The sequence below is a fragment of the Lutra lutra genome, chromosome 1, assembly GCF_902655055.1.
Source record: "Lutra lutra chromosome 1, mLutLut1.2, whole genome shotgun sequence".
Taxonomy (NCBI): Eukaryota; Metazoa; Chordata; class Mammalia; order Carnivora; family Mustelidae; genus Lutra; species Lutra lutra.
The window spans coordinates 186,741,258-186,767,428 of record NC_062278.1 but is presented as its reverse complement, the minus strand read 5'-3'; the positions used below and the strand labels follow the sequence as shown (position 1 = coordinate 186,767,428).

The window sequence follows — 26,171 nt, the reverse complement described above, 5'->3', positions numbered from 1 at the left end:
TCTGACATGTTGGTACCAGGGACACTGGGGCATTGTCTTCGGATCTCATATCCAAATGTCCCCTCAGAATGGCTGGGTTTTTTTATTTACCCTTTGTCTTGTAGCTTCCTGACTGGACAGACTTTGGCTCAGCAATTAATCCCTGGTCCAATCAACTGTGACCGGGTAGCACCACTGATTTAACCCACATACATGGTGCAACTGACCAAAGCGATTTCATCCCCAAAGCACCCCCAGGTACCCTTCCTCCAGAAGGCAGCTGTGGCCATAGCAATGGCTTACGGGTGCCTGGAGAGGGATTCTTGCAACGCTGATCATCACCTTTCCTGAGAAAAAGATCCAGTAGTCAAATAAATTTGAAACGGTATTATATCTTCCTGTTTAGACATTCACAGCGCACGTTAGTGTATCAAAGATTTGGATACACTAACTGCAATAAATAATTCTAGTTAATGTGGCTTGTTGCAACATGTCCCAAGAAAACTATTTTCTATGTAACATCTTATTGATACCCACTGCAAGAGACTTGGACGAGGGGTAACTTAGACCTCATGAACTGTATGGTGCCCCCAGCTTTGTCCCTGTCTCCTAAACCAGCAGCCCCCAACACCTGTGCCTCAAAACCACCTGGGGACATTTGACTACATAGAGTTGGTCAACTATACCCCCAGAGATTCTGATTCCCCAGGTTTAAGAAGAGGCTTGGAGGTCAGAATCCAAATGCTCCCCAGATACTAGAGCTCTACATAATCATAGTTCTTTATGTCCTAGCATAACAACCATATTTAATGGACATATCCTATGGTGCCAGGGACAAAATAAGTGTGCCTGCATTTTAAAAATTCTTTTTCTTGGGGCGCCTGGGTGGCTCAGAGGGTTAAAGCCTCTGCCTTCGGCTCAGGTCATGATCCCAGGGTCCTGGGATCGAGCCCCACATCGGGCTCTTTCCTTGGTGGGGAGCCTGCTTCCTCTCCTCTCTCTCTCTGCCTGGCTCTCTGCCTACTTGTGATCTCTCTCTGTCCAATAAACAAATAAAATCTTTAAAAAAAATTATTTTTCTTTTTAAAAAGATTTTATTTATTTATTGGACAGACAGAGATCACAAGTAGGCAGAGAGCCAGGCAGAGAGAGAGAGGAAGGGAAGCAGGCTCCCTGCTGAGCAAAGAGCCCAATTCGGGCCTCGATCCCAGGACCCTGGGATCATGAACTGAGCTGAAGGCAGAGGCTTTAACCCACTGAGCCACGCAGGCACCCCATGAATTTTAAAAAATTCTATCCTTAAATCTATTTGGACTGATGGATATCACTGCCAATTTGTAAGCAAGAAAACTGGAAGCTCCATGCAGCTAGGTGACACGATCACGTAGCTTATGTGTTGCAAGGCTGAGAAGTCAGGGTCTTCTGACTTCTGTGCCTGAGTCCTTTGGTCTCTACAACTTGCCTCTCCCAGGAACCCACGTTTCTTGGTCTGCTACTGGTGCCTGTTACTGGTGGGGCAGTCAACAGACCATGGTGGAATGAACATATGCCATGAAGGACCTCCAAGGTCCCTCTCAGCAAAGCACGTCCAAATTCTGCAACTCGAGGTTGCAAAGAATGAAGGTTACTGGACACTTTGAGAATTGCCATTACATCACAACCACATCGAGACTCAAGGTCAATGCTCTTTTGTTTATGCTGAAAGCATTGCTTAACTAAAGTCCCATTCGTCTTCCGCACGTAGCCTTCAAGGAACGCCTCTGCTCACGGTCTGGTTCTGTGCAAATGAAACTGTACAGCAAGTGCATATGTGATACCCATACGGCCTAGACAAGAAAGAAATTAGCCCCTGAAAAGAACTGAAGAGCTCAGGGACCATCAATAGATCGTAAACAGAGCTCACATCCAAGAAAATTCCCGTGCACATCGCTGAGAATGCAGCCCACTAACAGCTTCTGTCACTAGACATCATCTCCCTGGGGCCAAATGCTTTTTGCACAAGATGATCGGGGATTATCACACAGGATTCAGCTATTGGCTGTAATTAAGAAATTCCACTTAAATGTGAAACTGTCCATGAAAATTTTCATACTTTCCCTCAAATAAGGAATGAAAAAAACCCATCACTATGCAGAAGCAAGGTCTTAACTCCTGGCGCTCAGAGGTCCGGAATCTACAGAGAGATGAAGACAACAGGGTCTCTGGCCACAGAGAGGCATTTGGAAGGGCTTGACTGCCACCTCGTGTTCAAAGTTTGCATTACCAACCAAAGTGAGGGCCCAGGTAACCTGTGCACTGCTTTAAGCCACTTCTTTGATAACAAGAATTGCTTATGACATCTTTTGACATGCCCCAATAAGCTAAACAGAAGAAAGGTATTAAAGTGTCTGGCAAGAGTCCTTGGTTAGTAATAGGTTATTTCAAACCTAAGGCAACCACACATGAGCTGATTTGCTTTAAATGCCTCTAGTTTTTTAAAAAAAGCACGTTTATTTTTTACATTCTCTCCATTGACTGTGTTTCAAAGAAAACTATTTTGTAACCGCAAGGGCCTAGGTCCAGGAGTGTTTTCCCTATTCTCTATTTCCCCAACTAATTTTTTGTCTCCCTCTTCCTTCCTTCTTCCCCTTTTCTTCCATCCCCCGCCCCTCCTACTTCCCTCCCTCCATTTCCTGTAAACTCTTGTTTAAACTCCTTCACAAAGAAAGCCCTGTATTTAATCTATCTGTTACTTTTTAGCTGTGTAGGTCTGATTGAGTTGTTTCACCTCTCTGCTTTCTGTTTAAACATCTAAAGAATGTTTTTTACATTTTTAAAAGCTTGAGGGGGGACCAACAAATAAGAAGTTGGGACAGAGATCACATAGGGTCCACACAGCCCTTCTATAATACGAAGTACATGATATACACATCTCCATTCCAGAGTCTGCTTCCCAGAGAACACAACCTAAGGGATCCTTCTGCAGTCTGTTCCCAGAACAACAGCTAGAGTTTTCCTGTTCCTAGTAAGTCAGATCACTAGCCCTTTCTGTAATTCGACAACTCCCATTTTATCAGAAACAAAAGATCAGAGTCTTGCCATCCGCACCCCAGTCTCAGAACCTGTCATCCCTTACTCCTCTGCCCCTCAGTCACTCCAGCTACACTGGTTTCCTTGCTTTTTCTCAAATGTGCCAGGCATGCCCCTGCCTCAGGACCTTTGCATGCACTGTTTTGTCTTCTTGAAATGCTCTTCGCCCGATTATCTGCCATTGTTTACTGGGTTGTGTACTCTAAATCACGACTCAAATGTTACCTCATTGAAGACTTTTCTCAACCTCTGCTTACGTGTACCCAACTCCAAATCACCCCAGGAATCCACCTGCATTCCGTGCTCCTGCTCTAGCTTTCTCTCTAGCATATATTAGCATCTGGCACACAGCATATTTTACTTATTTATATGGCTTCATGTCTGTCTCCTCCACCAGAATGCAAGCTCTATGAGGGCAAGTACATTTTTCTGTTCTTCTCACAGCTGTATTCCCAGAACCTAAAATAGCAGCTGGTACACAGTAGTTATTCAATATTTTTTGGACAAGCAAGCGAGTAACACAATGGAAGGCTATGGATGTGGGACCAGAAGAACCGTGACCTTTAGGGAAGTCCCTTAAACAGCATCTGACTCTTTTCATGGGAAAAATGAGAACAATACTTCTTACGTCATTTTTGTAAAAGTTACACACTATACCACACATGAAAGCATCATATAATTAACTGCTAAACAAATGTAAGGCACAATTTTTCCTGAAAATGATTTCTTCATCAGTGAGCTATTTAATTTTTCTAATCTAAAGCTACTAGATTGCCAAAGAGTAAGCATATAACAGTCGGACACAGAAAACCTTGAAAAGTGTTCCATATTCAAATAAAATATAAAAAGATTTATTCCAAAGTCATACCCAAAATGTACAATGAAATCCATCTCTTTTCAAGACTTAATTTTTAAAAAGCCCTCTTTACCTTTAAATTTTATACCATTTAAAGATCTTTCACTCCCATATAAAAAGTCTGATAAAAGTTAATTCTATAAAGTGTCATATGTACTCATTTATATAAAAAGCATTCTCTCTACAAATGCAAAATATTCAAATATAATAGTTGTATTATGCAACTATCCTCAGTTTCTGGAATTCTTGCTAGTCTATAGAATTGCATTTGTACATACTTCTTAAAATGAGGTAAGAATATAGACATTGACTTTTTTTCATTCACACATTTTTTTTCAGATGCTTATACCTCCCTGATGGAAAGTGCAACGCTGCTTTCACATTCTTTTCAAGAGAAATCTTTTCCCCGTGGTGACTCACTATTCTGCACAAAGAGCAACCACACCATTCACTGAAAAATTCATAGGTTGTAATTTCTTTTTACACAATTTTAACACCCAAATCAAAGTTATTACTACAGTGAAGCACTACTGTCTTTACAGAGATTTTAATAAATATCCCTAAACTCTAGAAGACTGCTCATAATCCTTTAAAGCAGGGGTCAGCCAACATGTTCTGTAAAGGTCCAAATAACAAATATTTTGGGTTTCTCAGGTAACTTCTCTGTTGCATATTCTCTCTTTTTTTCCCTTACAATGCTAAAATGTTTAAAAAAAAAAAAAATTCTCAGCTCTGCTAATCCTCTACTTGAAAAAATAGAAGTCATTCATCCTAAATTAGATTTCTCAAGTGTTAATAAAATGTAAACTTCACATTTTGCGGAAAATGAAATCCATGGTTTCTGACCCCTGAACTGAAAGTTCATCAACAGTGAGAAATTAATCCCAAAGTGTGGGTCTACATTTCAGAGATTCTTTTTAATCAATGCTACTTTCTCGTGGTTTCTTTCTCATTTTGAAATGGATAATTCACATGCGACTTTACTTACTTTGGGGGGGGGTCTATATTTTTGATCGAGAAAAACGCTCTTCATGTAGCTACTGTGAAGCCTGCAAACTCAAAGGGGAATCCATGTGTGCTAAAAGAGGTAGATGGCACACACAGGTGTATGCCGTCACGGGTCTGTGCACACCGGAAACAACACTTTGATACATAAATGCAACATAAAGGCTCTCCAGGGCAAAGAAGGAATTAGTGGAAACCAGCTAGAAGGTATACCCCAAGACATTCCAAGGCATATTCTGATTTGTTTTTATCACATGTAGTTGTTACATTTTGGGAAAACATGATTTGCATCTGAAATCTGTTAGAAAAATTACTGCAGCAGCATGGTTTATACAAATTTTTGGTGCATATAACCTGGACATCACTTAGGAGATACAGCAGAGAATTGTGTGGGACTTGGTCTGGACTCTGAAAAGGTAAAAAATACCTGTTTATAACACTGTTTGATCTCTAACATGGAGTAGGCTACCTACAGTTAGGTTCTGAGAATCACAACACTGTGTGTGTTGCGGGGAGGGGGGCTATGTTTTCCTTTCCTACCACAAACAGTGTTAGAAACAGATTTTGGCAAATAAAAAAGCTTCCGTGAATTTACTTAAATATAACACAAACAAGTTGGAAGCCTCTAGAATTATAATCCCATGGTAATCTACAAAAACATTTACAAATTCTAAAGCCAAGAAACGTGAAAACTTTGGTAGACCTAAGAAGCTCAAAGGTACTAGCAAGCCTAGTACAGCCTTATTTTTGAACTATGAAGAATGAAGTTTTCAGTGCAAAACAGTATCTTGATAAATAGCTATGACACAAAAATCACAGGGACAGCTGAAGACTCTAAAACACTTAAGTACTATCCTGAAGGCATGTTCTGGTACAGAAAAGGTAACTTGGGGCTAGGATATAAAAGGTGTTTTCCTGACTTAAATGGGAGGCTGGGTGGTGGACTATTTAAACAAACAGACTTTTGCAAACTGATTCAACACACTTATAGCTCATCACGTTTTTTCTTAAATGGCCACTTTGGGTGTTGTACTACGTGGTCTGCAGCCTGAAGGACAAGGTACATGAATTCTTCTACATCGAAAGAGTAGTTGGTAAATTTCGGATGTTCCCCCAGAGTTGGGTGGTGACCCTACAAAACCAAACCAAAACATAAATCTGTAAGTCACTGAGGACATGGTTTTCTGAACAGGAATAAAATGATTTTACTTTGGCCAAGGCAACTGTCCCAATAAAACTTTATTTATAAAAACAGGTGGGGGCCAGATTTGGCCTACTGCTCTATAGTTTACTGATCCCTCCTATATATAGTTTAATAGATCTTCCTAGGCCCAAATTTCCCAAAGTTATCTTCTTAACATACAGATACGGAGTGATGAATTTCCCTTTGGCCCCAACTTGCCAATATAAAATGCAACTCACTGTTCCAGAGAAGAAGAGTTAACTTTGGATTGAAGTTTAATGATAGTTTTTCATATTAATTAGATATTTAACACCAATGAAAAAGCAAAATGAGGTGAAAAGAAAAAAAAAAAAAAACACAAAACAAGGTGAGTTTCATCATTAAACTTTACCTTATCCTGAGGAAAGACTTTGTTCTGCCTTCGCCAGGTGACGTAGTGGATGCCCCTGAGCCTGGCCAGGTCTAAGTAACAGCGCTCATCTTCACAGTTGTACCTGAGGATGCAAGGGCACCCACACATGAGACCTGTGTCCAGGGGTTTTGCCAAATCTCTGAGAAATAATGCACCTCCCAACTACATTCCTGCAAAACGTTGTGTAACTAGTGTACAAGATCGATGGGGCTTATTTTTTAAATAGCTTCATAACTAGGATACCTCAACTTTAAAAAACAAAACAGGATCAAGGTTTGGAAGGAACTGAAGTTTATCAACTGGGCTGACAGCCTGTGAACTTGATATGATCTCCTGATACCCAGTCTACACACACGGAAGGGGACTTAGGGGAGGTACCACATCCGAGGGCACACAGCTTGGAAAGCACAAACAGCCCAATCTGCTGAGCTCCAAGGCCTAAGGGTTATCAATCACACCTCTTTCTTTCCTCCTCGCCTTCCTTTTTTACTGCCCTGCTCCTCTCTCTCCCTCTCTCTGGGACAAATGAAGTGCTGAGACAGAATCCATAATTCTCTGGCTATTTCTCTAATGTATCTGAATTTCAGATATTTTTGCAGAATGTTGGAAGTTCACAACTTTTTTCTAAATAGTCTCCCATTTAAAATACTGAGTGAAGGGCGCCTGGGTGGCTCAGCAGGTTAAGCCTCTGCCTTCGGCTCAGGTCATGATCTCAGGGTCCTGGGATCGAGCCCTGCATCAGGCTCTCTGCTCAGCCAGAAGCCTGCTTCCCCCTCTCTCTCTGCCTGCCTCTCTGCCTACTTGTGATCTGTCAAATAAATAAATAAAATCTTTAAAAATAAATAAATAAAATAAAACAAAATGCTGAGTTAAATCTCGGTGTTCAGACACAAAGAGAGAAAGGAGGTAAGAGTAACCACTGTTGGCGTGTCCAGAACGAAAGATGAGGCATGGTGTCCAGGGGAAAATTACCAAGGGGGAGGAGGCCACATCCCCATAACCACCCACCCAGTTAGAGGAGCGCCCCGGAAAGATCACTTTCACTTGAAGCCTCAGTTTCCCTATGGATGGGATTAATGAGCACAAGGGAGACTTGTGTTTTCAAGCCATGCTATTCTGAGACATACAGGTTCTTGAACCAGTTTGAATGGTAGAAAACACATAAAATGTATCATCTTGTCCACTTTTAAGTGTACAGTTTAGTAGTGTTATGTGTATTCATGTTGTGCAACCAAATCCCCCATCTTGCAAAACAGAAACTCACTTCCAGGCAACATGAACTCTTCACTTTCCTCTCTGCCCACACCCCTCAGTGGGCCCCTGGCAACCCCCATTCCAGGCTCCGTCTCTATGAACCGGATTCCTCTGGGTAGCTCACATACATGACATCACACAGTGTGTGTCCTTTCATGACTAGCTGATCCCACTTAACATAATGGCCTCGGGGTTCGTGCACGTTGTGGCCTGTGACAGGATCCCCTCCTTCTTTAAGGCTGGCTGAGGCAGAGGTATGCAGATAGACCCACACTTCACGTTCTGTGGAACCCATTCATCCACCGATGGACATGCAGGTGGCTACTGGGAACAGTGCTGCTGTGAGCACAGCTTATGCAACATATGGGTTGCATTTTTACAATAAGGACACGGAGGGCAGAGAGATGATCACAGCCCGAGAGGCACACAGGAACGAGCTTCGAGACGGAAGTCACAGACTCACATCTCCCACGTCATCATGAGATGGAAGGAGAAAGCGGTATTTGCTTGCTAAGTAAATGGTGACTTTGCATTTTTAACTTGAAGTCACTTTTCTTTCTAGAAGCCTATATGATGGGACTTTCCTGTAAAGAGTAAATGTTACACCTTTTGAAGGCCTGAAGGACCGTCTCGGCATGCTTAAAAAGCATTATTCGCCCGATGGAAAGCTGTCTCCAAACACTTACAGTTCAAATACAGCAGCCCAGTCTGGAAGGAAAAGTAAATGGGTAAGACCAGCTCCATGCATTCCAATAAATACGTCCGTGTTATGGGTGATCCTCAGCTGATCCAAAAACCCAAGTTCCCTGCGAGCATACGGAACAACAAAAGACAGATGGGGAGAAGAGAGAAACTGTTAAGATGACTTAGCTCATGACGCGTAGTAACAATACTTACACAAGTGCCTTTCCCAATTTAAATCGCATTCCGTGATGGCGTTTTGCCAATTTCAAGCCTACTCCAGTAATTAATAACTTAATAATTTAATAATTCAACATTGTTTTCTAAGTACGCTCACTTTTTAAAAAACTTAAATGCATTTATTTTTAAGATTTCATTTGTTAAAAGTAATCTCTATACAATGTGGGGCTTGAACTCACAACCCCGAGATCAGCCGTTCCAAGCTCTACCCAGCCCGGTGCCCCTAAATGCATTTATTTTAGAAGGAAACTTTTAGAACTCTCTTAAAATGAAAAACCATTTTCTTAAATGAAAAACATGGGTGAAACCAAACAGTAAAAGCAGATATAATCAAAGGAAAAAGATTCAGATCTAGGCAGAACCCACAGCAAGGTAAAGCTCTGAGCCGGAAGCCTGATCTTTCTTTATGAAATGGGGAAATTAGGCACTAAAGAGATGTTGTGCTATACTAGCATCAGACTGAAAACAACTTCCTTAAGATAATAATAGATTTTTTTTTTACTTTAAAACATTTTTAAAAAAGATTTTATTTATTTATTTGTCAGAGAGAGAGAGTGTGCACACACACAAGCAGGCTGAGTGGCAGGCAGAGGCAGAGAGAGAAGCAGGCTCCATGCTGAGCAGGAAGCCCGATGCAGAACTCGATCCCAGGACCCTGGGATCATGACCTGAGCTGAAGGCATCGGCTTAACGGACTGAGCCACCCAGGCATCCCTAGATTCTTTTTTAATAAAATAAATTCTCTTTGTGTGACTGAAGTTTATTCAGTGTCATCTGGGTACACCTAAAATTAGCTCAGACACCACCAAGGCATTGTCCTGCCTTTGCAACAAACTAACCCACAATTTTATGCACATTAAGATCATAAAAGTGTCCTCTGAATTCAAGACCCTAAAACACATGCCAACTCTGAATGCAAAGTCAGTGCCAAAAAAGTCCACTGAAATGAGGCTGGCAAGAAACATCAGACTAAGTATAATCCTCTGAACACACACAGTGGCCTTAGATCTTCCAGTCCCACTTACCCAAAGGGAAAAAAAAAATGACCAAGATTATTTGGGATTTAAGAAGGGAATGAAAATTTCCAGCTTCTCCTATTTTATTTTTTTTAAAGATTCTATTTATTTATTTGCTTGAGAGAAAAAAAAAAGAGAGAGAATGAGTGAGTGGTAGGGGGGTGCAGAGGAAGAGGGACAAGCAGACTCCAGGCTGAGCGCAGAGCCCGGCATGGGGCTTGATCTCACCACCCTGAGATCGTGACATGAGCTGAAGTCAAGTCAGACACCTAACCGACTGAGCCATCCAGGCACCCCCCTCCCAGGTCCTCCTCTTTAAAGAGCTTCAAAAGGAAGTCAGAGGGCACCATGTGCATGTCTCACAAGAGGTGCATGTGCCTTGGTTTCTCCAGGAATGCCACCTGATGCCGGGGGAAGGAGGAGTATGTGCCCAGGTTGCTAGAACCCCGGAGTCTGAGGATAAGGAAGCAAAGCTCCATGTACTCTATTAGTAACGGTTCCCTCAGACTGGCAAGGTCTGAATTTATTGTCACTCCTCCTTCATCTGAAAAACACCTATATATCCTAAAGGCCAGTCAACGCCAGAGTGTCCAAGGTGCCCTCCCCAGTTGTGTCAGCCTGACCTCGGGCCCTCTTCTTCCTCCGTGTCTTCCTGAGGCAATGATGGTAGCCACCATTGCACCGTGTAATCCATAAGACAGGAATAGTTTGCCACCCTCCTAAGACTGTGGGAAGAGTGAGATGAGATAAAACATAAGAATAAGTCCCAACAGGGGCACCTGGGTGGCTCAGTGGTTGAAGCCTCTGCCTTCGGCTGGGGTCATGATCCTGGGGTCCTGGGATCGAGTCCCGCATCGGGCTCTCTGCTTGGCAGGGAGCCTGCTTCCTCCTCTCTCTCTCTGCCTCTCTGCCTACTTGCGATCTCTGTCTGTCAAATAAATGAATAGAATCTTTAAAAAAAAAAAAAAAAAAAAAGAATAAGTCCCAACAAATGGTAGCTGTTCTTACGACTGCTATTTATTTGTATTCTGGGTCTGGGGTCCTCAAGACCAGAGCCATGCCATCCTCCATAACTGGATTCTCTCTCAGAGCCTGTAACCGGCTGGCAGGTACATGGTAAAGATTTATTGTATAAATGAATGGCTGCATGATGAATAAGGTGTGGAAACTCCCCTGCTTACTGTTAAGTTGTTTTTTTGTTTTTAAAAGTAGGCTCCACCCCCGTTATGGGGCTCGAACTCACAACCTTAGAGTCACACAATCTAAGGACTGAGCCAGCTAGATGATGCCCTTCTTACTGTTAAGTTCTAACTTATCAATAACAGAGACCCATATGCTGGTATGTGGCTACTTTTTCTTTTTTAACATAGAAACTGTAGTGCTGAATTTGGAAAACAAGACAATAACTGTAGGTGGGCAAGCGGAGGACAGAAAAGTCTTCACCTTTCCTTCTGGGCTTTTCTCCACACTGCTTGACTTTTTCAACCAGGAACAGGCGCTACTTTACAGCATTGTTGTTTTTATATCCACAAGGCTTACCTTGACAGTAAATGTTAGGCATATTCTGTTTTTCTAAGCCTTTTGCTTATGTTGGAGCTTTCAAAGAAATGCAAATACTCTGTAATATTTTTAGAAACTTCATGTTTCTCTCTGACCCTCAAATTATTCCCACAGAACTAATTTTAGGCCAAATGTGGAGACCCAGTATCTAGCAGGACAAATTAGGCCAGGAACATTTAACATTTTTTTAAAATTCAGAATTAGTTGCCAACTTTGTGCGTGTGTGTGTGTGCGTGTGTGTGTATGTGTGTGTGTGTTTAAGATTTATTTATTTATTTTTGAGAGAGGGAGATAGCGTGAGTGTGGGGGAAGGACAGAGGAAGAGGAGAGAAAGAATCCCAAAGCAGACCCTGGGTAGAGTGTGGAGCCCCGTGTAAGGCTTCATCTAGGGACCCTGAGCTCACGACCTGAGCTGAAACCAAGAGTCGGACACTTAACAGACTGCACCACTCCGGCGCACCCACCCCGCTTTTTTTTTTTTTTTTTTTTTGCCACCTTTTAAAAATTCAGAAATTTTGGGGCGCCTGGGTGGCTCAGTGGGTTAAGCCGCTGCCTTCGGCTCAGGTCATGATCTCAGGGTCCTGGAATCGAGTCCTGCATCGGGCTCTCTGCTCCGCGGGGAGCCTGCTTCCTCCTTTCTCTCTCTCTGCCTGCCTCTCTGCCTACTTGTGATCTCTGTCAAATAAATAAATAAAATCTTTAAAAAAAAAAAAAGGGGTATTGTAAAAATTCAGAAATTTCATTCCAATTTTAGTATATGTGCTGCCGAAGTGAGCACAAAATTCCGAAATTTCAAATGAAAATGTTAATTCAAAAAAAGAAATCTGGCTTGCCATGTCTCTTGAACAATTAGATGGTGTCGAAACTTCAGACCCCACACCGCTGAGGAGAAACCGAGCCTGTGCCCCCAGGGTCCCCTCCCGCTCACGTCACTCACAGAGGCATCTGCCTGCTTCTCCCGGTCTTTCAGCACCCAGGGCTCCCAGCAGAAAAACCCTTCTGATGCCCCATTAACGCATCCAAGCAAAAGACAACAGCGCCTGCCCAGGGGTGGGATGTTACTTACTTATATTTGTAATCGACAATCTGTACCTCGAGTGTAGACACCGTTTTCAGTGCATTTACCAGCTAGGGGGGAAAAAAACCACTTAGAATATCTTTTGCTTCTTTCTTTTCTGTTTTATTTTCCTTTGAGTCCTAAAAGGTCTTATTTTCATACATAATATTTTCGGGTGTTACGTATCACTCAGGTCTATTTTCTTAACCTTTAACTGAGTTCTAATGCAGATATCACCCCTCAGTCACATCATCTCCGTAAAATCCCACCGCGCTGGGTTTGGTTATCATGAAGGCTGAAAGAAGAAAATTCATGGGAGGGAAGTGCTCACCTCCCACTACGTGTTAGCTGCTACTGTTACTACTTGCTAGTTAGTCCTGCAATTTTTCAACCTAGACGGGGCACCTACCTTGTTCCTGGCTTTAGGTTAAGAGTTTTCTCCCTATCCTTTATCTCATTTCAGACAAACTACTTGTGCTTTCGGCCTTATCCTCTGAAAACAATGAATTTTCGGCAGAAAATCTACACAGAAAGACAATTATTCTCTCAATAAACAGAAAGTAACAAAGCACAATTAACCCAGTAGCAGAAATACAGCCATGGTTCTCCATGTCCCAACACGGTGGGTCACAGCTACTCAGAAATGTTCGCTCTTGTATCCTCTTGCCTGTGGTGTGCGCTTCTACAACAGCGACGGTAACAAAAGTGTCGCTTCAACTGTGTTGGCAATGCTCAGTGCTTTAGGTGTTGGTCACTGAATCCTCATACACGTCTCATACCAAGTAAATATTATTTTACACCTATTTTTAAAGTAATCTCTACACCCAATGCGGGGCTTGAACTCATGATCCCAAGATCAAGAGTCACATGCTCCTCTGACCCAGCCAGCCTCAGGCACCCCCATAGACCTACCCTTTTTTTTTTTTTTAATAGTTTATTTATTTATCTATTTGAGACAGGGAGAGAGCCACACGTGTGGATGAGGAGAGGGGTAGGGGGGGACGGAGGGGAAGGGAATCTCCAGCAGACTGCGCTGAGACTGGGGAGCCCTACACAGGCCTCGATCTTATGACCCTGAGATCATGAGGTCATCTGGGCTGAAACTAAGAGTCAGACACTTAACCGACTGAATCACCAGGCTCCCCCCACCCCCACCCTGCCATTATACGCCTATTTTTAAATGATACAAAGGAGGCGTGGAGATGTTAAGGAACTTTCCCAAGATCTTGCAGCTAGGGCAGAGCCAAAATTAAATCTAGGTCCTCTGACCCTGGAACCTGTGTTTTTAGGCAATGCCGTGGAAAAAGCAACAGGCAGGGACTTACATCCAATCCCCTCCCTCATTACACACATACACACAGTCACGGAATGGAAGTTTCTCTCTCTAGACAGCCCCCGAGTCCCCTGAATATACTGCTTATGTCAGGGAGCTGAAGGAGTGAGGATAGGTTGGAATTCCGACTTCCGGGAGTGAATTAATCCATGGGCATGAGCCCTGGTCTTGTAATGAGATGGGGCCACATAAAAAAGAATCTCGTCTCAGAGGGTCCTTGAACAAACAGGTTTTTGTTTATTTGTTTGCTGCTTGTTTTTACAATTTCTAGTCACACCGTGGAGGTGGCCACAGCCCCCTGACATGATTACGAACCCCAGAGGTTGGGCAGGATTGCAGGAACCGGCATTTGACAAGAGCATCTGGATTTTGTTATTTTAAAGATTTTATTCATTCATCTGAGAGAGGGAGAGAAAACACAAGCAGTAGGAGGGACAGAGGGAGAGGGAGACTACCCACTGAGCAGGGAGCCTGATGTGGGACTCCTTCCCAGGACTCTGAGATCATGCATGACCTGAGCGAAGGCAGCCTCTTCACTGAATGAGCCCCCCAGGCGGCCCTGGGTTTTATGATCTCTTCATGAATCAGGGTAGACTCAAAGGGCCTTTCTTCTCTGCTGGGTAGCTACCTTTTCCAGTGACACCAGTCACTGGGAGAAAAGCAGCCAGTGGGTGCTCTTTGGCTCAGAGTTCAGATCCGAACTACCAAGTCCCCCCTGCAGGCAACATTGTTCGCACAGTCCGTGGGACCAGAGGTGAACATGTCACTGGCTATGCTGCAGGCCCCACTGGTGTTATCCCTTCGTGCTGGACCACTTGCCAGGGTTTGATGCTGCTCCTTGGCCAGCCGTCCCGACGGACGGGGAGCCGAGGCGGGTCAGCGTCCTCTCACATTCACTTGTGTTGGGGCAGTAGAGCTCTCTGCTTAAGAAGCAGCCTCAGACCCTAACGATCTCAGCTCGCCCCCCCATTCATCTGCTCCCTCGCTGGGTGACCTGAAGCATGTTTTGTAACCTCTAAGCCTGCATGTTCTTGTATAAAACAGAGAGTAATAATAAAATAGGAACCTCATGGGTTTGCTGGGAGCTTTGGAGAACATGCAGGGGGAGCACAGAGTAACATGCTTGGCCCATAATTAGCACTGGGTCTGTATTACGTCCGCCAATATACACTAGTGATCTGCTGGTCCGTCTACACCAGCACTGCATCACTTGATACATTTTTATTTCCAGGTCTTTAACACACACACACACACACACACACTGCTCATTTCTTCCACCCACAGCTTCCAATCAATGTCTCATTACACCATATGTTCATATCCTCCGTAATCCATATGATCTCAAGACACTAATTACATAATTTTGATCTGCCTGTTACGCATCCAAATTAATCTGCATAAAACATTTTACCCATCCAAACCTGCCTCCAGTCCCCTCCTACTGAACTTCTTCCCTCTCAATTCCAACTGACCTGCTCAAGCTAAAAGCCCAGGAGTTCAGTTCTGATTCTCAGCACCTTCCCCAGCCTGACCCCACAGGCACCTGCACATTCTGACAGAAGTGTCCTAAACCCCATCTCTGAGACCGACCTTGAACCCATTTACTTCCACCTCTACCCAAACTCTCACCGATGCCACAGAGGCAACTCTGCGTGAATCCCCCTGCTCCTACGCTTGCAGCCAGAGTGTGTTACAAATAAATAGATAAGCCAGTTCACGTCTCCTCCTGTGTATCCATTTTCAACGAGCTGCTGGAACAAATTACCACAGAGTCCAAGCTCAGAAGAACACAATGGACCCTTTCACTGCTCTGCAGGTCAGCAGTCCCAACAGCAAGACAGACAGCTGTCCACAGGGCTGTGCTCCTTCCGGGGGCTTTAGGGGAGAATCCTTTTCCAGCTTCTAGAAGCCATTGCATTCCTTGCCTCGGGGCCCTTCCCCCATCTTCAAAGCCAGGAACACAGCCTCTCTCTGGCCCTGTTTCTATCCTCATTTCCTTCCTGGATTCTGCCTTCCTCTTCCACGTTCCGGGAGGTGCTCATTGGAAATACGGTCAGTGAGAAGAATCCAGCCAAGCAAAGAGCTTTCCAGGCAGAGGCCAGAGTTCTCTGGTGGAGATGGCTTAAGGCCCTTTGGTGATTCTATCGGGCCCTCCTGGATCATCCAGGTTAATCTTCCCATTTTCAGGCCAGGTGATGAGCAACCTTAATTTCACCTGCAAGCTTAGTGTCCCTTTGCCACATAACCTAACCTAGTCCTGGGTTCCAGGGATTAGGACGGGGACTTCTTTTGGTGGATTCTGCCTGCCACACCCTGCTGAAAACTCCCCAGAGGCTTCCCTCCCACCAGAATAAAGCCCGACCATCTTCTCACCGGGGCCTCTGAGGCTGATGAGATACTGAGATACGGGACCTCCTCACACCCTTCCTGACCTTCTCTGACCTTTTGTGGGGTCCCCCTCACCTCTCCCACTGTGCCAGTCATGCTGGAGACCTCTCCATTCCTGGAGCACCAAAAGCTCCGGATACCACAGGCCATTTGCTTCTGCCAGGGAGGCTCGCTCCTTAGCTGGCTGCTTACGGCTGAGCTCTGTTCCCACTAGGACGTCTTTAAACACCTCACCTGACTGCTTCCCTCTTCCACCTGCATCTCCTGCCCCAACCGATCCCCTTGTTTCACTTCCTCTGTAGCACCGCCCACTACCTGAAATCGCCTTACTTAGGCACTTGTTTACTTATTTCTTGTCTGTCCCACCTTGAGAGTGTAAGCTCTGTGAGGACAGGGACGTTACCTGTCTGGTCCTCTGCTGTAGCTCCAGGGCCTAGAATATGGCCCGGGACACTGCAGGTGCTCAACACGGATCTGTGCAATCACCCACACTATTGTGAGAACATCTCCCAGCCATGCTGCTGTAGGCAGGTCCTTGCAGGGAGATCTTATTTAAGGATCATGTACAAGTCAACGCTATCAAAATGAATTTGAGAACCTAAGAGGTGAATAGTTTCTAAGACTCAGTGTCCCGAGAAAAACGGAGACTCTTCCACCTTAGCCTCTGGATGCCACCACGCTCCATCAACCACCGCTCAAGAGATACCCCTGCATTTCTGCTGCTAGTCGGTTTGGCAATCTGTGGCAGTAAAGGCAGGAATCTGAATTTCTGCCTCCATTTCCCCCCCGCTGAGTTGGGGCAGATGCACGTTTCCGGTGAGGCAAAGCTAGTTTGGGCAACCAGTGGTTTGCCGACTCCCAGGAGAGAAGCCCAATAAGTGAACTGGGCAGAGCCATCAAAGCTTTCTAAAAGCTAATAATTGCAAATCAAAGCATTTAATGCAATGTGAAAAAAATTAAGCACTTCAGTCACAGGAAGTTAAATTCAATATGACGATATTAAAAATGCATACCAAAAACTAACCTCGTTTTGGTTTAGTATTTTCCGGTACTCTGTGCTCCGTGCAAGGATGGTGACTCGGATTTTTCCGTCCTGTCATCAAAAGGAAAAGGCAAAATCATACTGTATATGCCTGCACATATGAATGAATGCTAGAACATAAAACGCGATTTTCACAAAGAGATGAAACTCAATGAGGACACATTTAGGGGACAATTATGTTTTCAGCCTGATTCCTTCAGAGCTCTCTCAGGAAACCAAAATGCATTCACTTTAGCCACAGAAGACAAAACCCATTTATTACACTTCTGTTTGGCTGGCTGGGTGGAATTTGTTTTTTATTTAAATTTTTAAATTTTTTTATAAACATATAATGTATTATTAGCCCCAGGGGTACAGGTCTGTGAATCGCCAGGTTTACACACTTCACAGCACTCACCATAGCACATACCCTCCCCAATGTCCATAACCCCACCACCCTCTCCCTAACCACCCGCCCCGCCACCCTCAGTTTGTTTTGTGAGATTAAGAGTCTCTTATGGTTTGTCTCCCACCCAATCCCATCTTGTTTCATTTATTCTTCTCCTACCCCCTCAACCCCCCACGTTGCATCTCCACTTCCTCATATCAGGGAGATCATATGATAGTTGTCTTTCTCTGACTTATTTCGCTAAGCATGATACCCTCTAGTTCCACCCACATTGTCGCAAATGGCAAGATTTCATTTCTTTTGATGGCTGCATAGTATTCCATTGTGTATATATACCACATCTTCTTTATCCATTCGTCTGTAGATGGACATCTAGGTTCTTTCCATAGTTTGGCTATTGTAGACATTGCTGCTATAAACATTCGGGTGCACGTGCCCCTTCGGAGCATCACGTTTGTATCTTTAGGGTAAATAGGCTAGGTGGAATTTTTGGCAGGGGTTTGTGGGTTAGGTAGGGATCTGGGGGAGAACACCATAAAGTGGGAAAAGACAGGGAAAAGCACATACTTCCACTGTCCCTTAGCTTATCTGTCACAGGTTTGTGACATCTGACTTTGGATCACTTCAGGTGACAAATTGTTAACCCAGAAAACACTGTCTTCTGATTCTTTTTCTGAAAAGGTGGCACTGATTTTTTTTTTTTTCAGGTGAAAAGTCAGGCTCATGTCAGAACCTATAAGGTACTCCTTACCTTGGGTCCCTCCTGTGTGACGTTCAGTCTGTGAAGCACATGCTGGGAAAATGCCCGGAATAAGCCTGTGTTCTGACAGCCAGAAATCTAACACGAGACAATAGGTCATATCACAGTGAATAACTGCATTAGCGCTGAAGATGTTCACAAGTTATATATAAATGATATCTTAAAACCTATCAAGAATAGGGATGTCAGGGCAGCGCCTGGGTGGCTCAGTGGGTTAAGCCTCTGCCTTCAGCTCAGGTCATGAACCCAGGGTCCTGGGATCGAGCCCCGCATCGGGCTCTCTGCTCAGCGGGGAGCCTGCTTCCCTTCCTCTCTCTCTGCCTGCCTCTCTGCCTACTTGTGATCTCTGTCAAATAAATAAATAAAATCTTTTTTAAAAAAAGAAAAAAAGAACAGGGATGTCTGGAGAGCTCAGCTGGTTAAGAGGCGAACTCTTGCATTCAGGTCAGGTCATGATCTCACAGTCCTGGGGGAAGCCCTGAGTCCAGCCCCACATTTAATGGGGTGTCTGCTTAAGGATTCTTTTTCCCTCTCTCTTTGCCCTTCCCACGGCACACGTGTGTGCGCTCTCTCTCTCTCTAAAATAAATAAATCTTAAAAAACTATTGAGAATAAATGTATAAATACAAATTTGAACAACAGAGATGCTTACCAAAGGGGTATTATAGAATAGCCCGTATCGCATCCGGGGGAGTAAGGAAAAAACAGCTTCTTTAAAACATACCTAAGAATGAAGGGATTGTACAGGTAAGGGAACACGATCTGTAGCACATCAAAACAGTACTTATCATTACAGAAAATAAATTTTAATTCATCTCTTTTTTGCACTGAAATATTTTGAATAGCAAGCTACTCCACTCAAGTAAAACTCATAATTTTGGAAAATCTAAAGGAAAAAAGCTTTTTTTAACGCTACATGGTTAATAATTAAGACTGATTCAAAGTTATAAAAAAAGAAACTACAAAGTCAGAAATCAATGGTAATAGCTAATAGAAGCTCATATTAAATATTTATTTGATGAGTGGGTCATCTGCAATGACTTTTATTTACAGACATTTCAGGAAAATTTCCAGTACCTTTTTGGAATCATAAGTTTTCAAATGTATAACATCATAATCCGTAAAGGCTTTCCAGGTGTCAGAGAACAGGTCACCATATCCATAGGAGCTCTGCAAGTGGAAACAAAAGAGGTTAGGGCAACCAAAGTCTACAATGTGGCTTTTCAAAGGGCAACAAAATACTTCAATCAGCTTGATTCTAAACAAGCTCATTAAATTCATGGAAGAAAAATGGATTTTCATCTTAGGACTAGGACTTACTATGATGTAATTGTCATCAGAAATAATCACCCACAATTATAATGTGAGTCTGTTAAAAACATTTTGTTTTTCTACCCTATCCTTTTATATACTCATCTCTCTGAACAAAACCTGTGGGGTCTTTTTTCTCCTGTGAATCTTCTAACTAAATCACACACATAAAACATTTATAGACACCACCATTTGTACACACTTGGGATATTCTCAGTGAGCAAAATTATCAGGGTAAATGGAATACACTTTTGAAAAGAAATTTCCCAGTAAGAAAATGCCTTGAAAGTCTTAACACTAAAATATGATGAACATTATCCTATGAAATGATCTCCCCATTGACTAACGAGTAACACGTGGAAACACCCCATTAACATTAATAGTAATGATAATAATAATTATTATTATTATTACAGCATCTTGCATATTTCCTATATCGCTAGCACTTAAAATGAACACCCCACAAACTAAATGAGCTAGGTTATATCACCATACCCATTTTACAGATGAGGAAACTGAAATATAAATTTAAGTAATTTGCATAAACGGTAGTGGTGCTTGTGTGTTTGCAGGGCTGAGATTAAATCCAGTCTGCTTGCTTCCAGACTCAAAGCTCTTAATCTCCGTGCAGTGGTTTGCCTCATAGCAGGACGTAGTTCTTTCTAGTACATTTACTGAATGCATTTCATTTTTGAAAAGTAGAAATTAATTATGTGCTCCATCAGCAAAAGGAAGGAGATCAATTTATTTAAAAATGATACAACTTAGATTGAAAAATTCAGCCAAAAGAAGTAAGAACTATGCATTATAGGACAATATTCAAGGTCTGCAGTGGCTATACATTATGTTCATGTCTTTTCATCATTATTGCCTTCCTTTTTTCAGGTTTTGAAATTTTTATGTTGCACATATTAGAGTTATTTCAAAGTTATTGAGAATTGTTCGATGTAGTGATAAAGAAATTTTTTCCCCTTCGATGTTTCTTCAGCGCCATTCTAATAAAGGCCCTTCTCAACACCATCAAAAATGAAATGTCCCTATTCTGGCTCAATAATACATAAAGGGCAATTAAAAGAAGTGATTCTAGATAGTTTCTTGCGATAAAATACTTCAGATAAAATAAGGTACCTTTGAAAGGAAAATTTACTAATAAAATACAGCAATCCTGACTGATCCCTTTTCAGGGAAATCATGTATTATTCAGGAAAAACCACCTCTAGAAGCTTCTTATTCATATCCCTCAACTTCAAATTAACTGCAATAGGGGAGGACAGAACTTCCTTCCAGCCTCATGTTGACAAATATTTGGATATACTTTTTTTTTTTTTTAAGATTTTATTTATTCATTTGACACAGAGAGAGACACAGCCAGAGAGGGAACACAAGCAGGGGGAGTGGGAGAAGGAGAAGTAGGCTTCCTGCTGAGCAGGGAGCCTGATGCAGGGCTCGATCCCAGGACCCCAGGATCATGACCTGAGCCCAAGGCAGACACTTAACAACTGAGCCACCCAGGCGCCCTGTATTTGGATGTTCTTAAAGATGGCATAAAACTTCCTCCTGTGTATGTCTCCAACTTAAACATGCTCCTAACCTATGACTTAGAAATTCTACTTCTAAGAATGTGTCCTACAGAAATGTTGGAATGGGGATATAAAGACACATGTCTATGGAAAGGATGTTCACTGCATTTTCCAAAATAGCACAAAAATGGAAACAAACAAAATGTGATAGTTGTGGGACCAGGAGCACATACACCCACTGAGGCGCACATCAAATATCCAAACATCCATAACATCCACCAAATTAAATACCATGTAACCACTAAAAAAAAAATAATAACTCTAAATGTGCCCACTTGGAAAGATGTCCCTGTTATAATATGAAATTAGCAAATACAAGAGAGCATATTTTCTGTAAGGGTATAATAGAAACACACCTTTACACAAATTTTATTATAGCCTTATACAAATCCTTATATAAATTTTGGATAAGGATATACTTATATTTGCTAAGTCAAGTCTTGCTGAGAATTCATACATGTGAACTGTAGTTAGTCACCTTTGAGGGAAATGGAGTTGGAGATGAGGAAGGAAAGGAGACCTTTTTCTTTTTCTTTTTTGCACAACCCCATGACTTAATTTATTTTATAATTGGAAGTTTGTACCTCTTGATCCCCTTCATCCATTTTCCCCAACTTCCAACTCCCTCCCCTCCAGGGACAGGGGAATTTTCTTAAAAAAACAAAACAAAACAAAACAGTGGGGGCACCTAGGTGAATCAGTGGGTTAAGTCTCTGCCTTTGGTTCAGGTCATGATCTCAGGGTCCTGGGATAGAGCCCCACATCGGGCTCTCTGCTCAGCAGGGAGCCTGCTTCCCCCCTCCCTCTCTCTGCCTGCCTCTCTGCCTACTTGTGATCTTTCTCTCTCTCTGTCAAATAAATAAATAAAATCTTAAAAAAAAAAAAAAAAGATTTGGGACGCCTGGGTGGCTCAGTTGGTTAAGCAGCTGCCTTCGGCTCAGGTCATGATCCCAGCATCCTGGGATCGAGTCCCACATCAGGCTCCTTGCTTGGTGGGGAGCCTGCTTCTCCCTCTGCCTCTGCCTGCCATTCGTCTGCCTGTGCTCGCTCTCTCTCCCTCTCTCTCTGACAAATAAATTAAAAAAAAAAAAAAAAAAAGATTTTATTTATTTATTTGAGTGAGAGAAAACATGGGGGGCAAGAGGCAGAGGGAGAGGGAGAAGCAAGCTCTCCACCAAGCAGGGCGCCTGACGCAGGACTTGATCCCAGGACCCTGTGATCATGACCTGAGCTGAAGGCAGATGCTTCACCGACTGAGCCAGCCAGGTGCCCCAACAGGAGACTTTTCTTAACTTTACATACTTCTGTTTTGTGTGAACTCATTATAAACAGGTATTACTTGCATAATTAAAAGTAATCATAAGCTATGCAACTACTCAGCATAAGAAAATGTGGAAATTCTGCAGGAAGTCCCCTTTTATTCATTCTGCTTCTTAAGATCAGCCCTGCTGTGGCCAGAAACACATCTGTGGAGGGTCCCTCCGTGCATCTCTGCAGGCTGTGGCCCTGCCCATCTCACCAAGGAAGCCGTGTACCTGAGGAATGGAGAGGATGACAGGGAAGGCTTCCTCCAGAGACAGTTTGTAAAAAGTCACTAAGACGCGAACAGCGGGCCACAGACAGTGGTCCCTCTTCTCTCAGCTGCTCTGCCCCGCCTGGGAGGCTCCACCACTCACTGTAGGAGGTTTGTGTCCCTGCCTTCCTGAAGGCTGTCCTGTGGCTTCCTCCAAGGCCTTATCAGCAGAAGAGAAAAGTGAGCAGCCACACAACACTCTAATGCTGTCGTCGTCCAACCTACAGTGTCTGGTGGGCCTTGAGTCTGGAGCAACCTGGCAGAATCACTTGTCCCAAGAACCTGACTGAGCAACTAGTGAAGATCTCTCTGACCAGGATGCCTGGGGGGCTCAGTCAGTTAAGCATCTGCCTTCGGCTCAAGTCATGATCCCAGGGTCCCGTGACTGAGCCCCAAGTGGGCTCCCTGCTGAGTGGGAGTGCCTCCTTCTGCCTGCTATTCCCCTGCTTGTGCTGTCTGTCTGTTTGTCTCTCTCTCTTTCTCTCTCTGGGGGTAAAAAAAAAGACCTCTCTGACTAAGTATGCAGGTTGAAAGTGTACCCACAACAAACCAGAAGAGGTAGGTCACAGCAGGGGGGCCAACCCACTCAGCTAAATCCATCCTGCCTGTGCCTGCCTATCATGGCCATAAGGCCCTCACACCACGTGTCCGGTTAACAGAGTAACCTGGGACTTCGTGGTGGCCAGGCTTTCTATCTATGCCCTCCCAGCAGGTGCAGAGAAGGGGAGTTTAACTTAGTTTAACTTACTTTAACTCAGTTTAACTTAGTCCGCTTGAGGAAGGCATGGAAAAACATGCCACAAGATAGAAGGAAGCTTCTGGGAAAGTGTCTAGAAAACTTTCATCAGCTTGATAGGATCTGAAGGGAACGGGGCAGGGAGGAGACAGAGCACTATGGTTTCAGGGCACAGGGCTGGCGTCTCACTGCCTGACCTGGAGCCCTGACTTCACCCCTCATGGCTATGCTCTCTTACAACAACGGCCTGAGGCTCAGAATCTCAGTTTCCTCATCTGTAAAACAAGCTAATAAAAATCCTGCTTCACAGAGGGGTGTAAGCATTAAATGAGATACCATGGGGTATAATTTTTTTTTTAAAGCACAACAACCCTGAGTTAATCATGCAGGGCTTCTGACAGCTAGTGACCGTGGCCTAGAAGCACGTGCACAGACAGAAGAGGAGAAAGTGACCGTTGTGACCTTTGCTCACAGAAACATGTTCAAGAACAGAAACTGTGCCAGTCACTAAGCAGGCACACAAGAGGGTAGTGGAAATCCTTGCAAAGAATAAAGTCAAAAGAGAGAGTCTACATGTCAAGAATTATAAACCAGTTCTCATTGGACTTCAGGTCTATGGAGCAGTGATAAAGAAAACCTTTCTACGCAGCTTTACTATGAGCCTCGTATCAGCGAAAAAAGGGCATTCATGACACCATTTCCCCTTCTGCAGGAGAACGTGACCTTCAGTGACCTGGCTGGCTCTGCTCTCAGGAAAGGAAGACAGCATGTGTCAAGTGTGTTTTTGGTAACCCTGCGTGTGATTTAAAAAGAGCCTTGACAGGTACGTTCCATATGGACTCTTGGAACTGGTCGTCTCTTGTGGGGATCCTGGGGCTCTACCAGGGCAACTGGTGCTGGAGATAGTGGCCCCCATGGGATGTGAGGTATCGGTACCTGCCCCAGGTGGATCCCGGCCCCTCACCCCTGAGCTGTGCTGTTCAGGCTTCTAGAAGGACTCTCCCTGGAAGAAATGTCTGCAACCGTCCTGCCAGCAAGCTGTGGTCCCCTGCAGGAACGTTCATGCCAAGAGGGGGTGCTATGAGCATCTTGTGAGCTGGAATGTCTAGGTGAACTTTCAATGATCACTTAGTGGCTGTCCCAACTTCCCAGTTTAGGCAGCCTGCCATGTATACCATAAACCCCTCGTTCTCTTTATCTTTGTCATTGTCACGGTCAACGTGCAGAGCACACGTGCTCTGTGCCGGGCACTGAGACTAGCTGCACACTCTACGGTTCAGCCTCAAAAGGACACTAGCTAGATACTAGAATCATCCCATTTCATAGTTGGGTGGACTGTGGCCACTTTGGGAGTTACCCTGGCAGGTGGAGCAGGATATGGGAAGAAGCAGGGAAAAGGCAGGCAAAGAAAAAGAAGGGAACAAAGACTGTGCTAAAAATAGCAAAGCAAAGAGCAGGTGTAATTCAACACATGGTTTTATGTTTACGACTAAGACTCGCCTCCGTAGTGAGATGACACACACGGCACAATGCATCACCGAGCGAGTAGCAACGGGAAGCCACAGTCAAGCCGAGGGCCGAGGGCAATTACAGGAGGCCACACGGCAAAACAGAGGCAAACTCCCCACGTGGTTCAGGTGGGGGCTCAGAGAGGTTAAGCAAATGACAGTCTTCCCACGTGTGTCTCAGATCAACACCAAGCATGCATCTCTGGGGCTCCACCTGCCCAAAGGGGGACAGAAATCGTCCACCGCTTCATTCAAAAATTCAAAGAACAAAGGTTTATGCATACAAACCTATCTGCCCATACATTCGCGGATGCGTACGTGCAGAGACACGTTCACACCCATCTGCACACGTGTCTACACGTGTGTATATTTCAATGTGTGTGTCTTAGAAAACCCCATTTCCCCACATCAGAGCCACACGTCCGCCAAGCCAGGCAAAGACAAAGCTGAAGCAGAGAAGACGTTCTTACTTACTGTGTCCCACATCACGATGTATACGTCTGTGCTGAATGAATTATTGATGTGCTGAGTGATATAAAGATTGATAAAGTCACAGAAGTGGTGATACATGTTCACACCTAGTATTGGAAAAAAGAAATCTATGTTTATTAACCCCAGAGAGCAAAGGATTCAACAATTTTTATTCTCGCCCACCTATTTACGGTGTGATAGACTTTTAGCTGATAATAATTGAGAGGAAAAAAATAAGAGTTTTCTCCAAACACAGAAGGATCTGTACTTGGGTAATCCTCAATTAACAGATGATTGGGTTCAAAAATTCACCTTAGAATTGGCTATTTAGAAATCAGGAATGTATTTTCCCATATACACTAAAGAACAAACGATCAGTAAATTCAAAAAAAAAAAAAGTAAAAGAAGTCTATTTAGCTCAAAATGGGGTAGAACTATAAGGCCATGAAGACTAAGTTTATTTTTTTGATCACTTTTAAAAATCAATTAAGCAGGGGCGCCTGGATGGCTCAGTGGGTTAAAGCCTCTGCCTTCAGCTCAGGTCATGATCCCAGTGTCCTGGGATTGAGCCCCGCATCAGGCTCTCTGCTGGCAGGGAGCCTGCTTCCCTTCCTCTCTCTCTGCCTGCCTCTCTGCCTACTTGTGATCTCTGTCTGTCAAATAAATAAATAAAATCTTTAAAAAAAAACAATTAAGCAATATCTATTTATCACAGAGGTATCAACGATGATGGCACTAATAACATTCTGGTATTATTCATTTCTGTCAT

General features: G+C 43.7%; 1 protein-coding gene across 2 annotated transcripts in view; it reads right to left on the bottom strand.

Annotated features, from left to right (window-relative positions):
- Positions 1–5,516: 5,516 nt before the first annotated feature.
- The window catches only part of EOGT (EGF domain specific O-linked N-acetylglucosamine transferase), a 36,959-nt gene continuing 16,304 nt past the window's right edge, over positions 5,517–26,171 (bottom strand). For both annotated transcript variants that reach the window (XM_047747113.1, XM_047747119.1), the window contains 9 exons: positions 25,406–25,509; positions 19,301–19,393; positions 18,876–18,947; positions 18,215–18,301; positions 17,058–17,126; positions 12,322–12,383; positions 8,445–8,564; positions 6,484–6,586; positions 5,517–6,041 (listed from right to left, as the gene is read on the bottom strand). In XM_047747113.1, the coding sequence (XP_047603069.1) occupies positions 5,895–6,041; positions 6,484–6,586; positions 8,445–8,564; positions 12,322–12,383; positions 17,058–17,126; positions 18,215–18,301; positions 18,876–18,947; positions 19,301–19,393; positions 25,406–25,509 (857 nt within the window). In that variant the 3' untranslated portion in view covers positions 5,517–5,894. The remainder of the gene's footprint in view (positions 6,042–6,483; positions 6,587–8,444; positions 8,565–12,321; positions 12,384–17,057; positions 17,127–18,214; positions 18,302–18,875; positions 18,948–19,300; positions 19,394–25,405; positions 25,510–26,171) is intronic.